Source organism: Scyliorhinus torazame, chromosome 15 (assembly GCF_047496885.1).
Source record: "Scyliorhinus torazame isolate Kashiwa2021f chromosome 15, sScyTor2.1, whole genome shotgun sequence".
Taxonomy (NCBI): Eukaryota; Metazoa; Chordata; class Chondrichthyes; order Carcharhiniformes; family Scyliorhinidae; genus Scyliorhinus; species Scyliorhinus torazame.
The window spans coordinates 101,416,571-101,444,554 of NC_092721.1; the positions used below are offsets into that span (position 1 = coordinate 101,416,571).

Genomic DNA, 27,984 nt, shown 5'->3' on the forward strand with positions numbered 1-27,984 from the left:
CCTGATGCTTCACGGCGCCGAAGTCCCAGGTTCGATCCCGGCTCTGGGTCACTGTCCGTGTGGAGTTTGCACATTCTCCCCATGTCTGCGTGGGTTTCGCACCCACAACCCAAAGATGTGCAGGGTAGGTGGATTGGCCACACTAAATTGCCCCTTAATTGGAAAAAGAAAAAATGAATTGGGGAAATTTTTTAATTTTTTTTTTTTTAATGGGGAGATGGTGGCATAGTGGTATTGTCACTGGACTAGCAATTCAGAGACTCAGGATAATGCTCCGAGCATCTGGGTTTGATTCCTCCTAAGGAAGATGGTGGAATTTTAATCCACTAAAAATCTGAAATTCAAAGTGTAATGAGGACCATGAAATCCATATGATTTTCTTTAGTCTTTTAGGAAGGGAAGTCTGCAGCTTTACCTAGTTTACAAACAGAAAATAGGAACAGGAGGCGGTCATTCGGCCCTTCGAGCCTGTTCTGCCATTCATTGCGATCATGGCTGATCATCCAACTCACTTTCCCCCCATATCCATTGATCCCCTTCGCCCCAAGTTCTGTATCTAAGTGCTTCTTGAAAACATGCCATATTTTGGCCTCAACTACTTCCTGGGGTAACAAATTCCACAGGCTGACCACTCTCTGGGTGAAGAAATTTCTCACCTCTCTCCTAAATGGTCTACCCCATATCCTCAGGCTGGTTCTGGACACACCCACCATCGGGAAAATCATTCCTGCATCTACCCTGTCTAGTCCTGTTAGAATTTGATAGGTTTCTATGAGATCCCCCCCTCGTTCTTCTGAACTCCAGCGAATACAATCCTAACCGAGTCAATCTCTCCTCATACATCAGTCCCACCTTCCCAGGAATCAGTCTGGTAAACCTTTGCTGCACTCGTTCTAGAATAAGAACATCCTTCCTCAGATAAGTAGAACAAAACTGCACACAATATTCCAAGTGTGTCCTCACCAAGGCCCTATATTATTGCAGCAAGACATCCCTGCTCTTGTGCTCTAATCCTCTCGCAATGAAGGCCAACATACCATTTGCCTTCTTTATCGCTTGCTGTACCTGCATGCTTACCTTCAATGACCAGTGTACAAGGACACCCAGGTCCCTTTGCATATTCCCCATCTTAATTTATGGCCTTTCAGATAATAGTCTGCCTTCTCGTTTTGCTACCAAAGGGGTCATCAACAATACTATCAAGTGGCACTTGCTAACAATAACCTGCTCTCCAATGCTCAGTTTGGGTTCGGCCAGGGTCATTCAGCTCCTGACCTCATTACACCTTAGGTTCACACTTGGACAGAAGAGCTAAATGCCAATGTGAGGGTGACTGCCCTCGACGACTGCATTTGACAGAGTGTGGCATCAAGGAGCCCTAGCAAAACTGTAGTCAATGGGAATTGGGGGAAAACCCTTCCCAGGTTGCAGTCATACCTAACACAAAGGAAGATAGAAAGGAGGTTAATCAGCCCTGTTCCAGAACATCACTGCAGGAGTTCCTCAGGGTAGTGTCCGAAGCCCAATCACCTTCAGCTGCTTCGTTAATGACCTTTCCTCTATCATAAGGTCAGAAGTGGGGTCCAGAGGAGGTTCACAAGAATGAGACCTGGAATAAAGAGCTTGTCAGATGAGGAGTGGTTGAGGACTCTGGGTCTGTACTCATTGGAGAACAGAAGGAGATGGGGGGGATCTTATTGAAACTTACAGGATACTGCGAGGCCTGGATAGAGTGGACATGGAGAGGATGTTTCCACTAGTAGGTAAAACTAGAACCAGAGGGCACAGCCTCCAACTGAAGGAATGATCCTTTAAAGTGAGATGAGATGAAGTTTTTTCAGCCAGGAGGGTGGTGAATCTGTGGAACTCTCTGCCACAGAAGGCTGTGGAGGCCAAAGCACTGAGTGTCTTTAAGACAGAGATAGATAGGTTATTGGTTAATAAGGGGATCAGGAGTTATGGTGAGCAGGCAGGAGAAAAATATCAGCCATGATTGAATGGTGGAGCAGACTCGATGGGCCGAGTGGTCTTATGTTTGCTGATGATTGCACAACGTCCAGTATCATACACGACTCCTCAGATACTGAAGCAGTCCATGTTCAAATGCAACATGACCGGGACAATGTTCAGGTTTGGGTTGACAAGTGCCAAGTAACATTCACGCCACACAAGTGCCAGGCAATAAACATCTCCAGCAAAAGAGAATCTAACCACCACCCCTTGATATTCAATGGGATTACCATTGCTGAATCCCCCAATATCAACCTCCTGGGGATTACCATTGACCAGAAACTGAACAGGACTAGCTATATAATTACAATGGCTACAAGAGCAGGTCAGATGCTAGGAATCCTGCAATGAGTAACTCAATTCCTGACTCCCCAAAGTCTGTCCACAAGGCACAAGTCAGGAGTCTGTTGGAATGCTTTCCAACAACAATCAATAAGTTCAACACCATCTAGGACAAAGCAGTCTGCTTCATTGGCACTCCTTCCACAAACATTTGCTCCTTCCACCACTGACGAAGAGTGGCAGCAGTGTGTACAACTTGCAAGATGCACCGCAGGAACTCACCTATGGTCCTTAAACAGCACCTGACAAACTCTCAACCACTACCATTTAGAAGGAGAAGGGCAGCAGACACATAGGAACACCACCATCTGGAAGTTCCCCTCCAAGTCAGTCACCATCTTGACTTGGAAATATATTCCTTTACCGTCGCTGGATCAAAATGCTGGAACTCCCTCACCAACAGAATTGTGGGTGCACCTACACCTCAGAGACGGCAGTAGTTCAAGAAAGCAGTTATCACCACCTTCTCTGGGGCAATTACGGATGTGCAACAAATGCTGGCCTAGCCAACGCTGCCCACATGCCGTAAATGAATAAAAATAAAATGTTACATTTTAATCTTACTGAAGTGTCATCAAGTAAATAACTTATACTAATATAAGCAGCTATCCAAACTTCCACTGAGTTAATCCAAAATAAAAGACTCCAGAGATGGCTTACATAAGAGCCAAGTGTTAATGACTTGCATCACGTCTCCAAAATAAACAGGAAATCATGAGGGGGCAAAAGTAAATTAAAGCAAACATAAAGTCCTGTGTATGAAGGATGACAGGAAAGGTGACAACAAGCAAAGCAGCTGTAATCTTTTTAAAGCCTTTTAATTTCTGTAAAGAATTCTGAAGTACATATTTTAATACAATATTTAATACAAGTTATTTATAACATCTTGGGAGAATTATTGCTATATTATTGACATATCTCCAATTTATGAACAGAAATTTTTTTTAAGTTGAGAGTGCTCAATTATTTTTTTGTCCAATTAAGGGGAAATTTAGCGTGGCCAATCCACCTACCCTGCATATCTTTTGGGTTGCAGGAGTGAGATCCACGAAGACACAGGGAGAATGTGCAAACTCCACACGGACAGCGACCCGGGACCGGGATCGAACCCAGGTCCTCACCGCCATGAGGCAGCAATGTTAACCACTGCGCCTCCGTGCCGCCCTTATGAATGGAACTTGGGGCCGGAATGTAGCACAGTGGTTAGCACTGGGACTTCGGCTCTGAGGACCCGGGTTCGAATCCCAGCCCTGGGTCATTGTCCGTGTGGAGTGTGCACATTCTCCCCATGTCTGCATGGGTTTCACCCCCACAACCCAAAGATTTGCAGTTTAGGTGGATTGGCCATACTAAATTGTCCCTTGCAAAAGAGTAAATAATTGGGTACTGTAAAAAAAAATTTTTTAATGAACAGAACTTAACAACTCATGGAGTACAACCGTCTCCAGAATTCTGACGGCTCTAAGGGTTAAACCAATTACACCACGCATAAAAACCTGAACTAATTTGGAGTTATTTTTGTGAAAATGCGAAAGTGGTCTGCTTTAACTGAGAGCATTATAGGTCTGCTACACAAAACATTTTAAGTTCATATTGGATTACCACTTAATTCATTTCAAGTGCCAAGTTCCATTTTTTTTTCAACAGTTCCTTGTGATTCAACATTGGAATTTTGTTTTTCTTAAAAATTAGTGACTTATCTTGCAGAACAGGCAAAGATAACAATGTTTTATTTTTCGCCTATTGTACCTTTATAAAATCTTTGAGTAAACGTAAAGCGGACCCGAGGTCATTATATGATCCTTCCTTGTGCTTTGGAAGATCGTGATCAGCATTAAAAGATTAAAATTTCTGTTCTGTGTGTGTTATCTTACCACAATGTGCCTTTAAATACTTTTGACTTTTCTGATCACCAAAATATTCTGCAATAATAACAGGAGCAACAGGGTGCAGACTCGGCAAAAAGGCCACCCTATAAACATCTGAATTTAAGAGTGAAGATTGTGTCAAACTGTGATAAGTGTAGTGGATTCAATCAACATTACACTCAGCTTCCCTAATGGCTCAGCAAACTTATGCCAAGAGCCACTCAACACATCCCAGGATTCCTTCTGAGTTGTCCGATCCCAGCTCAGGATGGAAATACTACAAATGCCTCAGCACACCTCACTGAGGGGAGAGGAAAAGAGAGCTCCCATTCCTTTTTGCTATCTCAACTTTCCCTGCTACAAGTGCACATTGATATCAGCTGATGTCCTCCACAGCTGAATAATCTGCTGCCACTCACCAATAATCACACATGAAAAATCATGCAAGTGAGGTACAGTCTTCCAGCAGCTTTACTGCAGCAAAGAGGAAAAGCCTTCAGGATAGGAGACAGGAGAAAGCTGGCAAGAGGTGGGGGGAAAGGGGATGGTGGTGGGGTGTAGGGGGGGGGGGGGGGGAACACAATGATGTAAATAGACCTAAAACACAAAAGAAAACAAATAGTCCATTTCACAGCCTTATTAACCCTTTATGAGCACAATGATTCAACAAAAATTTTATGTATTTAATATTACACAATTCCATTGCAATATATTCTTAAATAAAGAAACTGGAAAACATATGAAGGTGCCATAAGAACGTTACAACTTTACACATAAAGCACTGATTTATAGGGACAGCAATTTTGAAAAAAATACCTGCTTTTCCTCTCAATCAGAATGGCCAAATAGGAAGCAGGCAAAGCAGCACCAAATCCTGCAGACCATATGTAGAATTTGCCAAGAAGTTTCCTAGATTTGGTGAAAAGAAACACAACACTTAAACCAGCTTTATTAGCATTGTTAGACAATCTACCTTGACTCATCTGCAATATCAATTACCAGAATTAAATAAAAATGAAGGATACGAGAATTGCATATGCAAGCTCCAATGTCGCTGCAACTGGAATCCGCCAAAAACCACCACTGGTTGAGCCTTGTTATTTACAACTCACCCTGCACGTCTTTGGGTTGTGGGGGTGAAACCCATGCAGACTCGGGGAATAGATGCAAACTCCACACGGATAGTGACCCGGGGCCGGGATTGAACACAAGTCCTCCGCGCCATGAGGCAGCAGTGCTTACCACTGTGCCATCATGGCTGCCCACCAACAGATGATATGACTCACCAAAATATACCAAAACCACATCATTTACAGCTTGATTGTAAGTCCACTCATGTAATTTCATAAGTGAAAAATGTATTGTTTCGCTGAATTTTACAGCAACTCATTACAAAACCACTGATTTCCATGTTCTGCAATTAGCATCAAAATATTTGGAAAATCAAGGTAGACAACAGATCATTAATCTCAGCCAATCTAGTTATTTTTTAATCAGTCATCTTTAACTAGCCTAAATATTTCCCCTCACTTTGTGAGCACTGTTATACAGGATAGTCATTCATGCTATGGTTCTTGTCCCAAGGTAATTGACAGCCTTTCTGTGGTCATTCTTCACAAACAAGCCCAGACAATAATCATCTGCAGGCTATATTACCAGAAAGGCCTCATGGCCAGCCTGATCCTATCTCCTTCAATCTTCAGAGTCGGCTGACATGTGTTATCAAGTTCAGACATGAAAAATGACCATAAGGTATAAAAGTGCATCGAGCACTTAATGAGTTAACATATTGCAGCTCACTTCCGGGTGCGGCGATGACCAGCTAAGTCGCACGTTTCGGCAGCTCGGGGTGGAACGGACTTTTGGGCTCTTGATAGGAGCCCCAACGGCAATTTTAACGGCTGAAAACACCGTGCGGTAAACCAGAAGGGTGTTCCCCCTGGACACGGATGGAAAAAGGAGAGGAAAGTGGCCGGATTGCAGCGGATCCTTTGGAACAACGGCAAGGAAGGCAAGCAGAAACCAAGATGGCGTCGGAAGGTGGCAGTTTCATATGGGGCCCTGAACAACAAGAGTTCTTGAAACGCTGCGTGGAGGAGATAAAAAAGGAAATGAAGAAAGAGTTGTTGGCCCCGATATTACAGGCGATTGAAGGGCTGAAAGAGGAACAAAAGACCCAGGAGCAGGAGCTTCGGGTCGTGAAGGCGAAAGCAGCAGAGAATGAGAACGATATACAGGGTCTGGTGGTGAAATCGGAGATACAGGAGGCACACCAGAAACGATCTGTGGAGAGGTTGGAGGCACTGGAAAACAACGCAAGGAGGAACAACTTGAGGATTCTTGGCCTTCCTGAAGGTGTGGAGGGGGCGGACGTCGGGGCATATGTGAGCACGATGCTGCACTCGTTAATGGGAGTGGAGGCCCCGACGGGTCCGTTGGAGGTGGAGGGAGCATACCGAGTTATGGTGCGAGGATCGAGAGCAGGAGAAGCTCCCAGAGCCATAGTGGTGAGATTTCTCCGTTTTAAGGATAGAGAAATGGTCCTTAGATGGGCGAAGAAAACTCGGTGTAGTAAATGGGAGAACGCGGTGATCCGCGTCTACCAAGATTGGAGTGCGGAGGTGGCGAGAAGGAGGGCGAGCTTTAATCGGGCCAAAGCGGTACTTCACAAAAAAAAGATAAAATTTGGAATGCTGCAACCGGCAAGACTGTGGGTCACATATCAAGGGAGGCACCACTACTTTGAAACGGCGGATGAAGCGTGGACTTTTATTGTAGAAGAAAAATTGGAATGATTGGACTACGAAAATGAACGTTTGGACAAAGTGGTGGGACGAGTGGGGGGGGGGGCGAAGAGGGATTGTATGATTAATCCTGCGGTATGGTAACTTTTCTTTCTCCCACAGGTGGTGATGGGGGGAGGTGGGGAGGGAGAGGAGATGGGGCGTTGGCCATGGGAGGCGGGGCCGAGGGAGAAGCGCGGGCTTGGTTCCCGCGCTATGATAATTATGGCGGGAATAGAGAAGCAGGAAGGAGGGGGCGAGCCGTGATCACGGGGGGATGCCGAGGTCAGCCAGAGTTTGCTGACTTCTGGGAGCAACATGGGGGGAGTAATTACGCTAGCGGGGGGTCTAGCGGGGGGGGGGGGGGGAGGGGGGAATTACTGGGTTGCTGCTGCTGGGGAAAGGGGGGAGTGGGTACGGGAAAGGATGGGCGGGGGGGGGCACCGTCTGGGAGAAATACAGCTGCGTGGGAACTGGGCGAGAAGCTGGAAAAAGATGATGGCTAACCGGCAAGGGGGGGGGGGGGGGGGGGGGGGGGGAAGCCCCCCAACTCGGCTGATCACGTGGAGCGTGAGGGGGCTTAACGGGCCGATAAAGAGGGCACGAGTACTCGCACACCTTAAGAAACTTAAAGCAGATGTGGTCATGTTACAGGAAACGCACCTGAAACTGATAGATCAGGTTAGGTTGCGCAAAGGATGGGTAGGGCAGGTGTTCCATTCGGGGCTGGATGCGAAAAACAGGGGGGTGGCTACATTAGTGGGGAAGCGGGTAATGTTCGAGGCAAAGACTATAGTGGCGGATAACGGGGGCAGATACGTGATGGTGAGTGGCAAATTACAGGGAGAGATGGTGGTGTTGGTAAACGTGTATGCCCCGAATTGGGACGATGCCAATTTTATGAGGCGAATGCTAGGACGCATCCCAAACCTAGAGACCGGAAAGCTGATAATGGGGGGAGACTTCAACACGGTGTTGGAACCAAGGCTGGATAGGTCGAAGTCCAGGACTGGTAGGAGGCCGGCAGCAGCCAAGGTGCTTAAGGATTTTATGGAGCAGATGGGAGGGGTGGACCCGTGGAGATTCAGTAGACCTAGGAGTAAGGAGTTCTCGTTTTTCTCCTATGTCCATAAAGTCTATTCACGTATAGACTTTTTTGTGTTGGGTAGGGCATTGATCCCGAGGGTGAGGGGAACGGAATATACAGCTATAGCCATTTCGGATCATGCCCCACACTGGGTAGACTTGGAGATAGGGGAGGAAACAAGAGGGCGTCCACCCTGGAGAATGGACATGGGACTAATGGCGGATGAGGGGGTGTGCTTAAGGGTGAGGGGATGCATTGAAAAGTACTTGGAACTCAATGACAATGGGGAGGTTCAGGTGGGAGTGGTCTGGGAGGCGTTGAAGGCGGTGGTTAGGGGGGAGCTGATATCAATAAGGACACATAAAGGGAAGCAGGAGAGTAAGGAACGGGAGCGGTTGCTGCAAGAACTTTTGAGGGTGGACAGACAGTATGCCGAAACACCGGAGGAGGGACTGTATAGGGAAAGGCAAAGGCTGCATGTGGAATTTGACTTGCTGACTACAGGCACTGCAGAGGCACAATGGAGGAAGGCGCAGGGTGTACAGTATGAATATGGAGAGAAGGCGAGCAGATTGCTGGCACACCAATTGAGGAAAAGGGGAGCAGCGAGGGAAATAGGGGGGGTGAGAGACGAAGATGGAGAGACGGAGCGGGGAGCGGAGAGAGTGAATGAAGTGTTCAAGACATTTTATAAAAAATTGTATGAAGCTCAACCCCCGGATGGGAGGGAGAGAATGATGGAGTTTTTGGATCGGCTGGAAATTCCCAAGGTGGAAGAGCAGGAAAGGATGGGATTGGGAGCACAGATCACGGTAGAAGAAGTGGTGAAAGGAATTAGGAACATGCAGACGGGAAAGGCCCCGGGACCGGACGGATTCCCAGTTGAATTTTACAGAAAATATTTGGACTTGCTCGCCCCGCTACTGACGAGGACCTTTAACGAGGCAAAGGAAAGGGGACAACTGCCCCCGACTATGTCAGAAGCAACGATATCGCTTCTTTTAAAGAAGGAAAAGGATCCGCTACAATGCGGGTCCTACAGGCCAATCTCCCTCCTCAATGTAGATGCCAAGGTCCTGGCCAAGGTAATGGCAATGAGAATAGAGGAATGTGTCCCGGGGGTGGTTCATGAGGACCAAACTGGGTTTGTGAAGGGGAGACAGCTGAACACGAACATACGGAGGTTGTTAGGGGTAATGATGATGGCCCCACCAGAGGGCGAAACGGAGATAGTAGTGGCGATGGATGCCGAGAAAGCATTTGATAGAGTGGAGTGGGATTATCTGTGGGAGGTGTTGAGGAGATTTGGGTTCGGAGAGGGGTATGTTAGATGGGTGCAGCTGTTGTATAGGGCCCCTGTGGCGAGTGTGGTCACGAATGGACGGGGATCGGCATATTTTCGGTTCCATAGAGGGACAAGGCAGGGATGTCCTCTGTCCCCATTACTGTTTGCATTGGCGATTGAGCCCCTGGCGATAGCGCTGAGAGGTTCCAAGAGATGGAGGGGAATACTTAGGGGAGGAGAAGAACACCGGGTATCTTTATATGCGGATGATCTGCTACTATATGTGGCGGATCCAGCGGAGGGGATGCCAGAAATAATGCGGATACTTGGGGAGTTTGGGGATTTTTCAGGGTATAAATTGAACATGGGGAAGAGTGAGCTGTTTGTGGTGCATCCAGGGGAGCAGAGTAGAGAAATAGAAGACCTACCGTTGAGGAAGGTAACAAGAGACTTTCGTTACCTAGGGATCCAGATAGCTAAGAATTGGGGCACATTGCACAGGCTAAATTTGACGCGATTGGTAGAACAGATGGAGGAGGATTTCAAGAGATGGGATATGGTAGCATTGTCAATGGCAGGGAGGGTGCAGGCGGTTAAGATGGTGGTCCTCCCGAGATTCCTCTTTGTGTTTCAGTGTCTCCCGGTGGTGATCACGAAGGCTTTTTTCAAAAGGATAGAAAAGAGTATCATGGGTTTTGCTTGGGCCGGGAAGACTCCGAGAGTGAGGAAGGGATTCTTACAGCGTGGTAGGGATAGGGGGGGGCTGGCACTACCGAGCCTAAGTGAGTATTATTGGGCCGCTAATATTTCAATGGTGAGTAAGTGGATGGGAGAGGAGGAAGGAGCGGCGTGGAAGAGATTAGAGAGGGCGTCCTGTAGGGGGACCAGCCTGCAGGCTATGGTGACAGCCCCATTGCCGTTCTCACCAAGGAACTATACCACGAGTCCGGTGGTGGTAGCTACACTGAAGATTTGGGGACAGTGGAGACGACATAGGGGAAAGACCGGAGCACTGGGGGGGTCCCCGATAAGAAACAACCATAGGTTTGCCCCGGGGGGAATGGATGGGGGATATGGAATGTGGCAAAGAGCAGGTATAACACAACTGAAAGATCTATTTGTGGATGGGAAGTTTGCGAGTCTGGGAGCGCTGACCGAGAAATATGGGTTGCCCCAAGGGAATGCATTCAGGTACATGCAATTGAGGGCTTTTGCGAGGCAACAGGTGAGGGAATTCCCGCAGCTCCCAACACAAGAGGTGCAGGACAGAGTCATCTCAAAGAAATGGGTAGGGGACGGTAAGGTTTCGGATATATATAGGGAAATGAGAGACGAAGGGGAGACTATGATGGACGAACTAAAAGGGAAATGGGAAGAAGAGCTAGGGGAGGAGATTGAGGAGGGGATGTGGGCAGATGCCCTAAACAGGGTAAACTCGTCGTCCTCGTGCGCCAGGCTAAGCCTGATTCAGTTTAAGGTATTACACAGGGCACATATGACTGGAACACGGCTCAGTAAATTCTTTAGGGTGGAGGATAGGTGTGCGAGGTGCTCGAGAAGCCCAGCGAATCATACCCATATGTTTTGGTCATGCCCGGCACTACAGGGGTTTTGGACGGGGGTGACAAAGGTGCTTTCGAAAGTAGTAGGAGTCCGGGTCGAACCAAGCTGGGGGTTGGCTATATTTGGGGTTGCACAAGAGCCAGGAGTGCAGGAGGCGAAAGAGGCCGACGTTTTGGCCTTTGCGTCCCTAGTAGCCCGGCGCAGAATATTGCTAATGTGGAAAGAAGCCAAGCCCCCGGGGGTGGAGACCTGGATAAATTATATGGCGGGGTTCATAAAGTTAGAGCGGATTAAGTTCATCCTAAGGGGGTCGGCTCAAGGGTTTACTAGGCGGTGGCAACCGTTCGTCGAATATCTTGCGGAAGGATAGATGGGAGAGTACAAAGTAGGCAGCAGCAGCGGCCCAGGACTTTGGGGGGGGGGCCTGAGACAAGGCAGTTGCCAATTAAGGCTAGTTTTATTTATTGTTATTCAATATTTATTTATTTGTTGTTGTTTTTGTTTAAATTTAAAAAAGGTCATTATTATCTGTATTGTTACAATGTTGTGTAAAGGATACACAATGTACTGTGTTGGTTGACCAAAAATTTTCAATAAAATATTATTTAAAAAAAAACATATTGCAGCTTAAGTCAGCACCTTTGGTGGGAGGGAAAAGGCGGCTAAAAAAGTGTCATGTCCATGCTAGCTGAAGCCTCACTTCATTTAACTGTATTATTCTAAAGATGTAAAATAGAACAACTGTACCTCTTGAAATAAACTAAACTTGGAAAAATTTGGCCATAATTTCATGGTGATTTAAAATGTGTCGGAAAATATGCTCTTTAAACAAAGACCCACCCTCCAGGGACCCCATGAATAGGGAGCCCCCCCGCCCCCACCCCAGAGACCCCATGAATAGGGAGATTCCCAACCCCAGGGACCCCATGAATAGGGAGACAGCCCCCCCCCCCCCGCCCCCCCCAGGGACCCCATCAATAGGGAGACAGCCACCCTCCCCCCCCCCCCCCCCCCCCCCCCCACCTCACCCCACCCCTGGGACTCAATGGATAGTGAGAGGCCGCCCACCTCCCCCCTCCCCCGAGACCAAATGAAGAAGCTCCCAGGGACCCCATAATTAGGGAGACCCAACCCCCAGTCCCCCCCAACCCTAACTAAAGAGACTCCACACAGGGACCCCCTGAATAAAGGGCTTCACCGCATGGACCCCCTGAGGAAAGAGACACCTCCCCTACGCTCGAGTGGTTGGATTGCACTTCGTCTTTGGAATGCACTTACTCTTCTTTGATGTTGTCAATGTTTGTAAACATTGGGGTTTCACCACTTAAAGTCACTGATACATGAAATGAAATGAAATCGCTTATTGTCACACGTAGGCTTCAAATGAAGTTACTGTGAAAAGCCGCCAGTCGCCACATTCCAGCGCCTGTTCGGGGAGGCTGGTACGGGAATTAAACCGTGCTGCTGGCCTGCCTTGGTCTGCTTTCAAAGCCAGCGATTTAGCCCTGTGCTAACATGAAGGGAGATGAATGAATCAAGGTTGAAGCTGATTTGTGGAAGTTGTCAATCACAGCCCACTACCAGAAAGTTATGAATGGCTTGCAGCTAATGAATCTGAGGTGTTGAAACACAGGTCACAGGTGTTCTTCTTTGAGGAACCAACATGTGGAGCTTCCAGGTTAAGTGCTACAGCTGTAATTTGTTTCACTGCCCCTGTCTGAACTGTTCTCTAGCTTCCAGACAGGGATTGGTTTTCTGGGGTGGGAGTGTGTGTGTGTGTGTGGGGGGGGGGGGGGGTTGCTTTAGTCAGGGGGTCCCTATGGGGGTCCATTTATTCAGGATTGTTTGCATCAACATAGATATTTCAACCAGTGTTTTTATTTCTCGTCTACCTCCTATTCCTTTCTAAAATGATACTTACTCCAAATAGTTAAATTTCAGGTAAATGGTCCACACACAATCAAGATATCACATTTATATGCAGTGAGATATTTGGTACACTTACTTGCACCCAGAGAATGTTGAGGGAAAATTAGATAATCAGTAGTATTGGTAATGACTAAATACCAGTCACTCCCCTTGTATTTTTACACTAATTTAGCCAAAAGCAACAAACACAGCTACTGAAATCAAAATGAACTTCCCTTGTATAGTTTGAACTAAATTGCTTCTTGTTTCAAAGTTGGTAGAGAACATAGGTCATGAAAGCAAAATAGCATTCAGCCAGTGCAATGTTCACACAAAAAAGGTCATTTATCACATTTCCAATAAATTTGATGGTGCTATTTGGCTCCAATTACCAAATTATAGTATTAATGTTGCAATTGCCTCTAATTGATTGGGCACAGGAAAGTGTATAAAGCACCTGAATTAAGCTTGCAACAATTTAAATACAGATCCTGCGATATCAATGTTACCTATAAGTTAGAAAACAGCTCACCTGAGGATACAGAAAAACATAATATAGAAGCCACCATTTGCAGTAAGAAACGAAGTTGACTGGAGAATCTCTGGAAGCAGTTTGTGAAAGTAGTAGTCTAACTTCCGACGTCGAAGAATGGCTGCAATCTAAAACAAACATGGTATGATTTGGGGTTTAAAATGTGACAGAAATTGAGAATAAGGTTCATCAATTGATGTTATATCTGATTGTTTTATTGATATTATTTAGCCTTCACGGTTGTAAGCAACATCTTGCAGGTTTACAAAGTTCTATCTATCAGTGACAGAAATAATGTTTCTAAAAACATGTCAAAAATTCATGAAAAATAGTTCAACATAAAATATAATTGGTGCTTTCCTGTTAATCACACAAAATTAAGGGTCTGTGTACTAGTGTGTGAACAAAAGATTAAAGCCAGCAGTATGCTTCAGCAATCAGCGTTCACTAACTTGTTATTGTTGTAGCAATTCAACCAGCCAAAAAAAAAAATCCAAATTAGTCCTTGGCAATTCAGAAGTAAGACATGATAGATGCATTAAAATTCTGCATTGTTATAAGTGTTTCATAAATTAAATAAGTTTTAAAATAACTATTTTTGTTACACAGGGGAAAATACTGGAAAAGCAATATCCCATCTACTTCTAGGCACCTGGAAGGTCAAGGGCAGCAGATGCAGGGGAACACCATCACCTGTAATTTCTCCTCCAAGTCACACACCATCCTGCCTTGGAACTTGAATTGTCTCTCCTTCATTGTCCCTGGGTCAAATACTTGAACTCTCCTCCTAATAGCATTGTGAGTATACCTACACCACATGGACTGCAGCAGTTCAAGAAGGCAGCTCACCACCACCTTCGTGGGAAATTAGGGATGGGCAACAAATACTGGCCTAGCCAACAAAGCCCACATCCTGTGAAAGAATAAAATGCAAAAAAGAAACCACTCAATATTGGAGAGTTCGTCAAAATAAATTACCTGGCAGTACTCGTATAAACCCAAATGCCTGGCTGCTAATGCTACATAAGGATTTGAGCTATTAAAACACTGACATTGCAAGAAGATGAATACCCCAGCAAATACAACGGGATAACAACCTAATACTTACAAACCACTTTAACAGTCCCACCCTCTACCCACACACAGACAGACGAACTCAGATGGGTGGAAAGTGGTAAAAATAATAAGGATGAAGGTCAGATACAAGAGTCTTTGCTTCGAATGATGATTCTTTAGCACACTTTCTTCACAATGCGTTGGTTAATCAAAGTCTCTGGTTAACAGTTGGTAATGATCTTCCTTGCAGAGTCATTCATTCAGGGTCCCCACAGGTTAGAAAATAAAGTATTTACAGGCAGCAAGCTTTCGGGAGACACTTTATGAGCTCAAGGCTCGCCTTCAAGCCTGTATCTTTCTGTAGAAACATTTTATTTCACATCGAACCTTGCTTTCAGCTTGTGGTTTGACTTCAGGCCCCTGCAGTCTCAAGAGAATGACACGCAGACTTGCTGGAGAGTCAGCCATCACAGTGCTTTCTGTAGAGATTTAGTTTGATCGTTTTGGAGAGAGTTAGTTAGATTCCTTCATCCAGGTTCCAGGATCAAAAGTGAAACCAAACTGAAACCTCGTGACTCTGAAAACACTCCAGTGGATTCAGATCCAATCACCACCTGTTAGCAGGCAGAGCACAGCCTTTTGAGCCAATTCATTGATCACCAACCAAATCAATCAAACCGAGTCAGCACTGATTTTTTATTAAAGGATATTTTACTTCAAACACATTCAACAAAATAACACGTGCTTAACATCCAATCAAAGTATACAGTTTGTATACTTTTCCCCTTTTAATCCCCTTCCCGTGACAAACAGCTCCTCAAATGCAGCCATGAACGGCCTCCACCATACCTCGAAGCCCTCCTCTGACTCCCTGAAGGCAATATTTGATATTCTACAACCTGAGAAATTCGTACAGATCCCCCAACCATGCCGTGATCCCCGGTGGCATAGCCGACCACCAATTCAAAAGTATCCATCGCCGGGCAATCAGAGGTGAAAGCCATGACATCGGCCCCTAACCCCTCCAGCACCTCCAACACCCCAAAGATCACCACCATAGGGTCCAGCTTCATCTCAACCCCTACAATCCTCAATAGAGTCCCGAACATCACCTCCTAAAAATTCTCCAACAACTCACATCCCAGAACATATGAGCATGATTCGCCGCCCCCCCCTCCCAGACTGCTCACACCCGCCTGCTACCCCCGGGAGAAACCCACTCATCCGAGCCCAAGTCATGTGGACTCTGTGCACCACTGTGTATCAAACTCATTCTTGCGCAGGCGAGTCATCATTGATGTCGGTCAGTCTGCAATCACCAGTCTAAAACAGCACAGCCTTCTGGAATCTTCTGTTTGAATTAAAACACAGGCCACTGCTTCCTTCTGTTTGAATTAAAGATACAGGCTGCCTTAAAGACCATGCCATAAATCATCCTTGGATCAAAAATGAAACAGCAAAAATAAGACAGGAAATAAGGGAATAAACAGGAAGCAATATCCAGCAACATTAAAGGACAGTGCACATAGAATCTCTTCCATGATATACATCTGTTCTAGCTCTTCTGAAGTTAGAACACTGAACATGTAAGCTCCAAGGTTTTCATCCTTCCATTGAAACCAGAAGCTAAAAGTTAAGAAAAAATGAAGGAAGACAATTGAAATAAATACTGTCAATTTATTAATGACTTTTTTTTATATTACCCCAATGCTTTAATAAAACATATATGCCATATGTCATTGAGTCATTACTGCACAGAAAGAGTCCATCTGACTCATTGAGTCCATACCAACCCTCTTAAAAAAAAGTCTGTCCCATTCCCTTTGCTCTCTCCCCGCAACAAAGTTTATTTCTATACTTCCCTCAAATGCCTATTCAATTTCCTTCTGAAATCGTTGATTTTCTCTGTTTCTACCAACCTCGCGGCAGAGTTTCAGATCATTTCCATTCTCTGTATTAAAAACCTTCCTCTAATCCATATTATGTATCTGGATTCCCAAAAGGCATTCAATATGGTGCCACATGAAACATTACTACACAAGATAAGGGTTTGCACTGGGTGTTATGGGCCAGGGTTTAGAGAACCCCAAAGTGTATCATGGAGTTCACCTGACCCACAACTTTTAATAGATTGTGGTATGGGGAGCACACGGCCCACTCTACAGGTGTGGTACAGCAGAAATTGAAAAGCATTTGTTAAAGCAAAACAATGTTTATTCTATGAACTCAAGTTAACCTTTTTAAAACATAGTGAACATCTTAGCAACCATCAATTCAAATACAACCCCCAAAGAATACAACACTAAGTAATCCTTAATAACTTCCCAAACAACATCCAGAAGACAAAAGAAACACCTTTTAACAGAAGCACATTAGGTTTACATTCACTACTGAGAACATTTATCATTCTGAATTCACCAAATGATCAAGAGATAGTCTTTTCATGGCAGAGAGAACAGCAGTATACCTGCTTTGTCTGGCTTCAGCTCCAACACAAAGTGAAACTAAAACACACCCTGCACCCTAAAATCAAAGTAAAAAGCTGACAGACAGCCCAGCTCCACCCACACTCTGACATCACTGATAAACACCCATTCCTTAAAGGTACATTTCTTAAACACCCATTTCTTAAAGGGACTCTCACGACACTGGGACATTTATAAGACCACACCTAGAGCCTGGTGTACAGTTTTGGTCACTTTCTTGAGGGACATACTTGTATTGGAAACAAATCAGAGAAGGTCCACTAAGTCGATTCCTGGGATGCGAGGTTTGGCTTGAGAAGAAAGGTTGAGCAGGTTGTGCCTATACTTTTTGGAGTTTAGAAGATTGAGAGTTAATCTTATAACACAAGAACTAGGAGCATGAGTAGGCCATCTGGCCCCTCATGTCTGCTCCGCCACTCAATACAATCATGGCTGAACTTTTTGTGGACTCTGTTCCACTAACCCACCCGCTCACCAGAACCTTTTATTACTTTACTGTTCAAAAATCTATCTACCTTTGCCTTAAAAATATTTAATGAGGTAACCTCTACTGCTTCACTGGGCAGGGAATTCCACAGATTCACAACGCTTCGGGTGAAGGAGTTCCTCCTCAACTCAGTCCTAAATCTGTTCCCCCTTATTTTGAGGTGGTGCCCCCTAGTTCTATTTTCACCCACCAGTGGAAACAACTCGCTGCTTCACCCACAAGTGGAAACAACCTCCCTGCTTCTATCCTATCAATTCCCTCCATAATTTCATATGTTTCTATAAGATCCCCCCTCATTCTTCTAAATTCCAATGGCAAAACTGTACACAGTACTCCAGGTGTGGCCTCACCAGCACCCCAAACAGCTGCAACATAACCTCCCTTATTGAAACATAGAAGATTCTGAGGGGGCATGAGGGGGATGCTGATAGGACACTTCCCCTCATGGGGTAATCTACGAACTCGGAGGCAGTTTCTAAGACAGAGATGAAGAGGAATTTCTTCACTCAAAAGGAGGCATCAGTGTTTGAAATTCATTTATGTGGGATTTCCCACATTTTCAGGTATAATTGGATTAATATAAAAGCTAAAATAAGCAAACCTTTTTAAAAATATACTGTTTCTTCTTTTTTTTTTTTTTAAAGTTGACTTTATTATGGAGCAATTGGACATTCCACAAACATCAAAGCAGCTTCTCAGGGTCACTAAAGGTGCTTAGCAATAATTGCAAAGTTTGTACCCTGTTTGAAAACTCAGTTACACCTCCAACATTTTCAAAGGGTGGAATCTTCCCAAAACTTGTCAGTTTCAGACTGAAAACTGGCGTGCAGCTCTCCAGCTGCACAGCCGAGTTTTCTCTCCCGATTCTCTGGAACCTAAGTGCAGAGAACCTGGGGACATGATTTGCGACGTCACTCTGATGGGGCAGGGTCTGTTAGGCCCAGCAAGGCCTGCTCCACACAGATCAGGGCGCCTTGATCGGCACAAAAAATAAACTCTCCCTGCACCAAACGACATGGGCAACGGGGTGAGCCTCCCCATCCCACCATCCCCAACCACGACACAGACATTGAAGCAACCCCTCAATGCCTCAGCCACAATACAGGCATTGGGGGGCACTGCCTCCCCACCACCACACATGCATCGTGGTGAACCCCGCCCATCGACCCCATCATCTCACAGGGCTGACATAAAGGTGCACCCCCCCCCCCCCCCCCAAGGGGTGCCAGCTTACCAATGCCATAGCACTGCCCGGGCATGTCCCTCACCACCCGGGTGCTATACTTACCTGTGCTGTTTTTTGTTTTTAAAAACCAGTTTGATTTGATTTATTGACACATGTACCGAAGTACAGTGAAAAGTATTTTTCTGTGGCCAAGGGATCGTACACAGTACGTACATAGTAGACAAATAAAGAATAATCGACAGAGTACATTAACAAATGGTACATCAACAAACAGTGATTGGTTACAGTGCGGAACAAGGGAAAAACAAAACAAATAAATGAGCAAGAGCAGCATAGGGCGTTGTGAATAGTGTTCTTACAGGGAACAGATCAGTCCGAGGGGGAGTAGTAGAGGAGTGTTGTAGCTGTGGGGAAGAAGCTGTTCCTACATCTGGATGTGTGGGTCTTCAGACATCTATATCTTCCGCCTGATGGAAGAGTCTGGAAGAGGGTAAAGTCTGAGTGGGAGGGGTCTCTGATAATGCTGTCTGCCTTCCTGAGGCAGCGGGAGGTGTAGACAGAATCAATGGGAGGATGGCAAGCTTGTGTGATGCGTTGGGCTGAGTTCACCACACTCTGCAGTTTCTTGCGATCTTGGACTAGCATTGGCATATCAGGCTGTGATGCATCCGGATAGGATGCTCTCTATGGCACATCTGTAGAAGTTTGAGAGAGTCGATGGAGACAGGGCAAATTTCTTTAGCTTCCGCAGGAAATAGAGATGTTGTTGGGCTTTCTTGACTGTTGCATCAACGGGAGTGGACCAGGACAGACTGTTGGTGATGGTGACCCCCAGGAACTGAAAGCTATCGACCATTTCCACTTCGGAGCCATTGATGCAGACGGGGGTTGTGTGTCATGCTACACTTCCTGAAGTCGATGATCAGTTCCTTGGTCTTTCGACATTTTTTTAAAAAGTAATAATCTTTATTGTCACAAGTAGGCTTACATTAACACTGCAATGAAGTTACTGTGAAAAGCCCCTAGTCGCCACACTCCGGCGCCTGTTCGGGTACAAAGAACAACAAAGAACAAAGAAATGTACAGCACAGGAACAGGCCCTTCGGCCCTCCAAGCCCGTGCCGACCATACTGCCCGACTAAACTACAATCTTCTACACTTCCTGGGTCCGTATCCTTCTATTCCCATCCTTTTCATATATTTGTCAAGATGCCCCTTGAATGTCCCTTTCGTCCCTGCTTCCACTACCTCCTCCGGTAGTGAGTTCCAGGCACCCACTACCCTCTGCGTAAAAAACTTGCCTCGTACATCTACTCTAAACCTTGCCCCTCTCACCTTAAACCTATGCCCCCTAGTAATTGACCCCTCTACCCTGGGGAAAAGCCTCTGACTATCCACTCTGTCTATGCCCCTCATAATTTTGTATACCTCTATCAGGTCGCCCCTCAACCTCCTTCGTTCCAGTGAGAACAAACAGAGTTTATTCAATCGCTCCTCATAGCTTATGCCCTCCATACCAGGCAACATTCTGGGAAATCTCTTCTGCACCCTCTCTAAAGCCTCCACATCCTTCTGGTAGTGTGGCGACCAGAATTGAACATTATACTCCAAGTGTGGCCTAACTAAGGTTCTATACAGCTGCAACATGACTTGCCAATTCTTATACTCAATGCCCCGGCCAATGAAGGCAAGCATGCCGTATGCCTTCTTGACTACCTTCTCCACCTGTGTTGCCCCTTTCAATGACCTGCACTCCTAGATCTCTTTGACTTTCAATACTCTTGAGGGTTCTACCATTCACTGTATATTCCCTACCTGCATTAGCCCTTCCAAAATGCATTACCTCACATTTGTCCGGATTAAACTCCATCTGCCATCTTTCCGCCCAAGTCTCCAGACAATCTAAATCCTGCTGTATCCTCAGACAGTCCTCATCGCTATCCGCAATTCCACCAACCTTTGTGTCGTCTGCAAACTTACTAATCAGACCAGTTACATTTTCCTCCAAATCATTTATATATACTACAAAGAGCAAAGGTCCCAGCACTGATCCCTGTGGAACACCACTGGTCACAGCCCTCCAATTAGAAAAGCATCCCTCCATTGCTACCCTCTGCCTTCTATGGCCTAGCCAGTTCTGTATCCACCTTGCCAGTTCACCCCTGATCCCGTGTGACTTCACCTTTTGTACTAGTCTACCATGAGGGACCTTGTCAAAGGCCTTACTGAAGTCCATATAGACAACATCTACTGCCCTACCTGCATCAATCATCTTAGTGACCTCCTCGAAAAACTCTATCAAGTTAGTGAGACACGACCTCCCCTTCACAAAACCGTGCTGCCTCTCACTAATACGTCCATTTGCTTCCAAATGGGAGTAGATCCTGTCTCGAAGAATTCTCTCCAATAATTTCCCTACCACTGAAGTAAGGCTCACCGGCCTGTAGTTCCCGGGATTATCCTTGCTACCCTTCTTAAACAGAGGAACAACATTGGCTATTCTCCAGTCCTCCGGGACATCCCTGAAGACAGCGAGGATCCAAAGATTTCTGTCAAGGCCTCACCAATTTCCTCTCCAGCCTCCTTAAGTATTCTGGGGTAGATCCCATCAGGCCCTGGGGACTTATCTACCTTAATATTTTTTAAGACACCCAACACCTCGTCTTTTTGGATCACAATGTGACCCAGGCTATCTACACCCCCTTCTCCAGACTCAACATCTACCAATTCCTTCTCTTTGGTGAATACTGATGCAAAGTATTCATTTAGTACCTCGCCCATTTCCTCTGGCTCCACACATAGATTCCCTTGCCTATCCTTCAGTGGGCCAACCCTTTCCCTGGCTACCCTCTTGCTTTTTATGTACGTGTAAAAAGCCTTGGGATTTTCCTTAACCCTATTTGCCAATGACTTTTCATGACCCCTTCTAGCCCTCCTGACTCCTTGCTTAAGTTCCTTCCTACTTTCCTTATGCCACACAGGCTTCGTCTGTTCCAACCTTTTAGCCCTGACAAATGCCTCCTTTTTCTTTTTGACGAGGCCTACAATATCACTCGTCATCCAAGGTTCCCGAAAATTGCCGTATTTATCTTTCTTCCTCACAGGAACATGCCTGTCCTGTATTCCTTTCAACTGACACTTGAAAGCCTCCCACATGTCAGATGTTGATTTGCCCTCAAACATCCTCCCCCAATCTATGTTCTTCAGTTCCCGCCTAATATTGTTATAATTAGCCTTCCCCCAATTTAGCACATTCATCCTCGGACCACTCTTATCCTTGTCCACCAGTACTTTAAAACTTACTGAATTGTGGTCACTGTTACCGAAATGCTCCCCTACTGAAACATCTACCACCTGGCCGGGCTCATTCCCCAATACCAGGTCCAGTACCGCCCCTTCCCTAGTTGGACTGTTTACATATTGTTTTAAGAAGCCCTCCTGGATGCTCCTTACAAACTCCGCCCCGTCTAAGCCCCTGGCACTAAGTGAGTCCCAGTCAATATTGGGGAAGTTGAAGTCTCCCATCACCACAACCCTGTTGTTTTTACTCTTTTCCAAAATCTGTCTACCTATCTACTCCTCTATCTCCCGCTGGCTGTTGGGAGGCCTGTAGTATACCCCCAACATTGTGACTGCACCCTTCTTATTCCTGATCTCTACCCATATAGCCTCACTGCCCTCTGAGGTGTCCTCTCGCAGTATAGCTGTGATATTCTCCCGAACAAGTAGCGCAACTCCGCCTCCCCTTTTACATCCCCCTCTATCCCGCCTGAAACATCTAAATCCTGGAACGTTTAGCTGCCAATCCTGCCCTTCCCTCAACCAGGTCTCTGTAATGGCAACAACATCATAGTTCCAAGTAGTAATCCAAGCTCTAAGTTCATCTGCCTTACCCGTAATGCTCCTTGCATTAAAACATATGCACTTCAGGCCACCAGACCCGCTGTGTTCAGCAACTTCTCCCCGTCTGCTCTGCCTCAGAGCCACACTGTCCCTATTCCCTAGTTCTCCCTCAATGCTCTCACCTTCTGACCTATTGCTCCCGTGCCCACCCCCCTGCCATACTAGTTTAAACAGAGGGAGAATTCAGAATTCTCAGCTGGTACGGGAATTGTACCCGTGCTGCTGGCCTTGTTCTGCATCACAAACCAGCTGTCTAGCCCACTGAGCTAAACCAGCTCAGAGAGAAGTTGTTTTCGATTTATCATGCAACCAAGTGATCCATCTCCCTTCTGTAGGCTGATTTGTCGTTATTTGAGATATGGCCCACCATAGTTGTATCATCCGCAAACGTATAGATTGTGGTTGACACGGGTATGACATCACGCCAGCTGGGTGGGAAGACATGTTGAGGATGGAGGTAGTGGCGTCAAGCCATTTTATTTATATTATAATGTATGCTAATCAGGCTTGATCACTGTAGCAGTGGGGGGGGGGGGGGGGGGGGGGGAGAGGTGAGGAAGATCCCAAACCATAATCCAATTGGCATAAATCCTGATTTTGGCCTCTCGCAAGATTTAGCGGCTATTACGGGATTTGCGCCCATAGCTATTGATTATAATCTGTGGGAAAGAGTTCCTCAACAGCACAACCTTTGGTAGAATTACTGAGTCAATGGTCTGGATTTTGCAGCAGCAATGATGGTGAAACGGTCAGCAGGTGCAAAATCACCTACAGCGCCTACTGGACTTCCAGGTTATTCTCCACATGTGCAGACTTCGGAAGTTTGTGTCAGTGATTTTGCACCTCTTTATTTGTGGTGTAATGACAACAACTGCTGACAGTTTCATCGTCATTGCTGCTGCAAAATCCAGGCCAAAAAGCTGGTAGCTACTGACCCAAAAATGAACCACAATGTATCTCCTCCCCTTTAAAAGCCAGTTTTGATTTGACTTCCATTCAGTTTTGTTAGGGACAGCCTCTACATAAACAAATTATCCTGATCCCACTTTGTTTCATTGTTTTAGTTACCCCCTCAATAGCCAGCAGCAATAGCTTTTCCCATTTACTTAGGAAGTTACTGTGGTGAGGCTCTATTATGCTTTTTAAATTGTAAAGACTGAGGATGTTTACAAAAACATTATATTGAAAGCATTTTAAATATTTATATGATCACAAAAATACAAAAGTCAACCACTGCAACAGCTAAGAGAACCCACCTTCCTGCATCCCCTACCCCCCTAACACTGGCCCCCACTCATCTCGCTGCCACTCCAGTAACCGCCTTCCTTTTCCAACTTGTTGCCCCTCAGACAAAAATTACCCCCCCCCCCCCCCCCACCCCGCCGTTGACGACTCAATACCCCTTAAAGTCGTCGATATCCAGCCTCCACCTCAAGGTGAATCCCCTCCTCCACCCCTTGAATGACAAATTTAATTTTTTTCCAAATGAAGGAACTCTGCCAAATTGCCCACCAATACCCTCGCCTTTGGCAGCTCCGAGTCTTGCCAACACACCAAAATCCATCTCCGGGTTTTCAGGGAGGCAAAGGCCAAGGTGTCACCCTCTCTCCCAGATCCTCCGACACTCCAAATATCGTCATCTCTGGCCTTGGAGCTACCTCTACCTCCAAAATCTTTGCCATTTCGTCCAAAGATCCATTCCAAAACTCCCTCTACCTCTGACACGCCCAAAACATATCGCACACCGCCCACACTTATCTTCCACCCCGGAGAAGAACCAACTCATTCTGGACACTGTCATGTGAGCTCTATGCACCATCTTAAATTGGATAAGACTTAGCCTAGCACACGACGAGCTTGCGTTCACCCACAGTGCTCCCTTCTCAGAGGCACTTGTTGGGGATATCCTGAGAGGCCGAGTTTTTTTGATGTGCTTTGAATATCCTTGGTTTGTTGGCTAAGTGCACAAGGGCATGGGGTTGAGCCAGATCCTGTACAGTGGTTGATATCCTGTTGCCCCCTTATGGTTGGGACGTTCCTTTGTCTGAACAAGCAACTTTTTCTCTTCTTCTTCATTTGATGATGGGCATGCGCCGGAGGAATAGAGACCTACAGGTGTACCTTGGTCCTCTTTTATCCCGAGACCTTTTGCTCCTAGTAGTTGTCACTTATATATCATGTCTCAATTAGTGTACTGGGAGGGGCCGACGGCGCTGATCACAATCAGAGTCTATAGTGATGGTCCTCTGTATAAATGTAGGTTGTCGGTTAGCTCAATTGGCTGGACGGCTGGGTCATGATGCAGAGTAAGGCCAACTGTGCGCGTTCAATTCCCGTACCGGTTGAGGTTAGTCATGAATGCCCTGCCTTCTCAACCTTGTTGTTTGCCTGTGGTGTGGTGATCCTCAGGTTAAATCTCCACCAGTCAGCTCTCTCTCTCCCGTACAGAGGTGAGCAGCCTATGGCGACTTACATAAATGTGTGGAGTGATGATTGTTCTGTATTATGCCTGAAGTTGGGATTATTCTGGGTTATGCAGTATATGTAAAACGTCCTTTTAGAATTGGGGTTCTCATGTATCTGTTTTTTTTATTTTGTTATGGTGGGAATAAAGAGTCCGTGATTGGCTCCTGCAAGGGTACAGATAGGCTTGATATTCGATGGGGAAGTGTGTCATTGGTGCTTCTGGTATTGCCATAGAAAAAAAAAATGGTCCAGCCACAGTGCAATGAAACTTTGAAAATGTGTTAAAATATATTCATTGATCAGACTGCAGATATCAGACATGTCACAAGTATGACAGTTCCCTTGGCTTCCACTAAGTGCACAATGGCACATCAAAAAACCTGGCCTCTCAGGGTGTCCCCTGCAAACAAGTCCAGAGTTCTGTACGGCAAACAAGTCCAGAGTTCCCTGTATGAAAAAGGGGATAGGAATTAAGAGAAAGAATCAAAGGTCTGCTTTTGACTTGTGTCAGATAGGAAATACAAGTTCAAAACGAAAGTGAATATAGAGGTTCAAAGGATAGATGAAAAAGTAAATAAAAGAAATGAAGAGGGATGAGAAAAGTTGGCAGCCAACATAAAGGGGAATCCCAAAGACTCTTATTGGCACATGAACAGTTAAAGGTTCAGTAGGGCCAATTAGGGACCAAAAGAGGATTTACACATGGAGCAGGGAGCATGGCTGAGGTGTTCTGTGAATACTGAACATCTGTAAACTCTGGAAGGGTTCAAAATTGATAAAGAGGAAGTGTTGGATAGACTGTTGGTACTTAAAGTTGATAAGTGTTAAAAATTGGGGAAAGGCAAGATTGAAAAATTAATTTGGAATAAAATAAAAAGGGGAATTGATAAGGACAGCTATCTGAAGGGGTGTTTTTATATGCAAATTAGCATACCAGTGACCTGGGGGAAACAATGAGGTGTCGAAGAGGTGACTTCAAAGTAGAAAGAAAAGGGAATTGGCACTTATATGCTAAAAGACGGGGATGGCACTGAGGGAGGGGTTGTGGTGTGAGGTGCTGCGGGGTGGTGAATGCTTCAACCTCATGTGCGAGGCTGGGTTGATACTGCCAAAGGAGGTACATAGAGCTCACCTGACAAAATTGAGGATGAGCTGGTTATTTGAAGGCATGGAGAATACTTGTGAGCGGTGTGGGAGGAGCCCGAGCAATCACATATGTTCTGGTCCTGCCCCAAGTTGGAGAAATTTTGGAGGTCGTTCTTCAGCACCATGTTGATGGTCTTGCATGTAGATTTGGAGCCCAGTGCCCTGCAGGCCATATTTGGGGTGTCGAACTTGCCGGAGCTGCAGAGGAGAGCGGAGGCAGATGTTTTAGCATTCGCTCCGTTGACCACTCACAGGCAGGTCCTGTTGGGATGGAGGCCAGTTGCTCCATCCTGAACATGGTGTGGTTGGGGCATCTAATGGGACTTTTTGTATCTGGAAAAGGTGAAATTTGCTTTGAGGAGGAAAGTGAGGGATTCCACAAGAGATGGGGTTTGCTTGTACTACATTTCAAGGAGCTGGTTACTGTCAAATGTTCAGGAGGAGGGGGGCAAAGTGGGGTGTTTGGTTGAGGTTACTTGGGGGGGGGGGGGGTTGGGGGTTTGTGTTATTTTTTCTTTGCTATGTTGTGTTCAAAATGTTGAAATATCAAAATCTTTTAATTAAAACCTTTTTTTTTTAAAAAGGATGGGGTCACAGGGTGGGTAACATCGAAGGGAAAGAATGATATATCCAGAGTACAAAGAACAAAGAAAATTACAGCATATAAACAGGCCCTTCAGCCCTCCAAGCCTGCACCGACCATGCTGCCCGTCTGAACTAAAAACCCCTACCCTTCTGGTGACCATATCCCACTATTCCAATCCTATTCATGTATTTGTCAAGATACCCCTTAAAAGTCCCTACTGTATCTGCTTCCATCAGCTCACCCGGCAGCGAGTTCCAGGCTCCCACCACCCTGTGTAAACAAAACTTGCCTCGTACATCTCCTTTAAACCTTGCCCTCGCACCTTAAACTATGCCCCCTAGTAATTGACTCTTCCACACTGGGAAAAAGCATCGGACTATCCACTCTGTCCATGCCCCTCATAATCATGTAGTCTTCTATCAGGTCGTCCCTCAACCTCCGTCGTTCCAGTGAGAACAAACCAAGTTTCTCCAACCTCTCCTCAGCTAATGCCCTCCATACCAGGCAACATCCTGGTAAATCTTTTCTGTACACTCTCCACAATAACTGGAGAAAGAGACGCAATCGAGGCAGTTACCATCACAGCCACACCCAGTTGCAGAAAACAGTCTCCCCAAAAACAATTTATTGCTAAAAGGGCAGCCTGTTAAAATCCAAAACTCGAACCGAGAAGATTATGCCTTCGCTGAAACTGAAGACGGTTTTCCCAAACGTGGACGAATAACCTGTGTGCGGTAATTATATTCTGGGTTTAACTCATTATTTAATATTGGAAGTTGTTTGGGAACAATCGGCATCTCAGAGTTCAGGAAACGTAGTTGGGAGCAAAGGCGTAACTTCATATTAGCACTGTTGCTTCACATTCCCAGCTTGGGTCACTGTCTGTGCAGAGTCTGCACAATTTCCCCATGTGCTCCAGTTTCCTCCCACGAGTCCTGAAAGGTGTATTGGACAATCTGAATTCTCCCTCTGTGTACCCGAACAGACGCTGGTGTGGTGCTACTGGAGGATTTTCACAGTAACTTCATTGCAGTGTTAATGTAAGTCTACTTGTGACACTAGGAAAGTCTATTATTGCTGTGTGTATACCCATCAGTGTAATTAAGTTTACTGTTGTAGTGTTTTATAGTCCTTCTTATCACATGTTTGTTTTCTTTTAAGTTAGTACATTTTCTTTATTAATTGATCACAGCAGCTGGTCTATTCCTTCTTGGTTTGCTCATCTTTTCTCACAGTATATCAAATTGAAATATACACCACTAAGAATCAGTGTTCCAAGTTATCCTTCCG

General features: G+C 45.7%; 1 protein-coding gene across 2 annotated transcripts in view; it reads right to left on the bottom strand.

The window, feature by feature from the left end:
- Nucleotides 1-27,984, bottom strand: part of tmem135 (transmembrane protein 135) — a 607,397-nt gene that overhangs the window by 562,583 nt on the left and 16,830 nt on the right. For both annotated transcript variants that reach the window (XM_072476483.1, XM_072476482.1), the window contains exons 2-3: nt 13,379-13,506; nt 5,037-5,129 (exon numbers count right to left, since the gene is read on the bottom strand). In XM_072476483.1, coding sequence (XP_072332584.1) covers nt 5,037-5,129; nt 13,379-13,506 — 221 coding nt within the window. The remainder of the gene's footprint in view (nt 1-5,036; nt 5,130-13,378; nt 13,507-27,984) is intronic.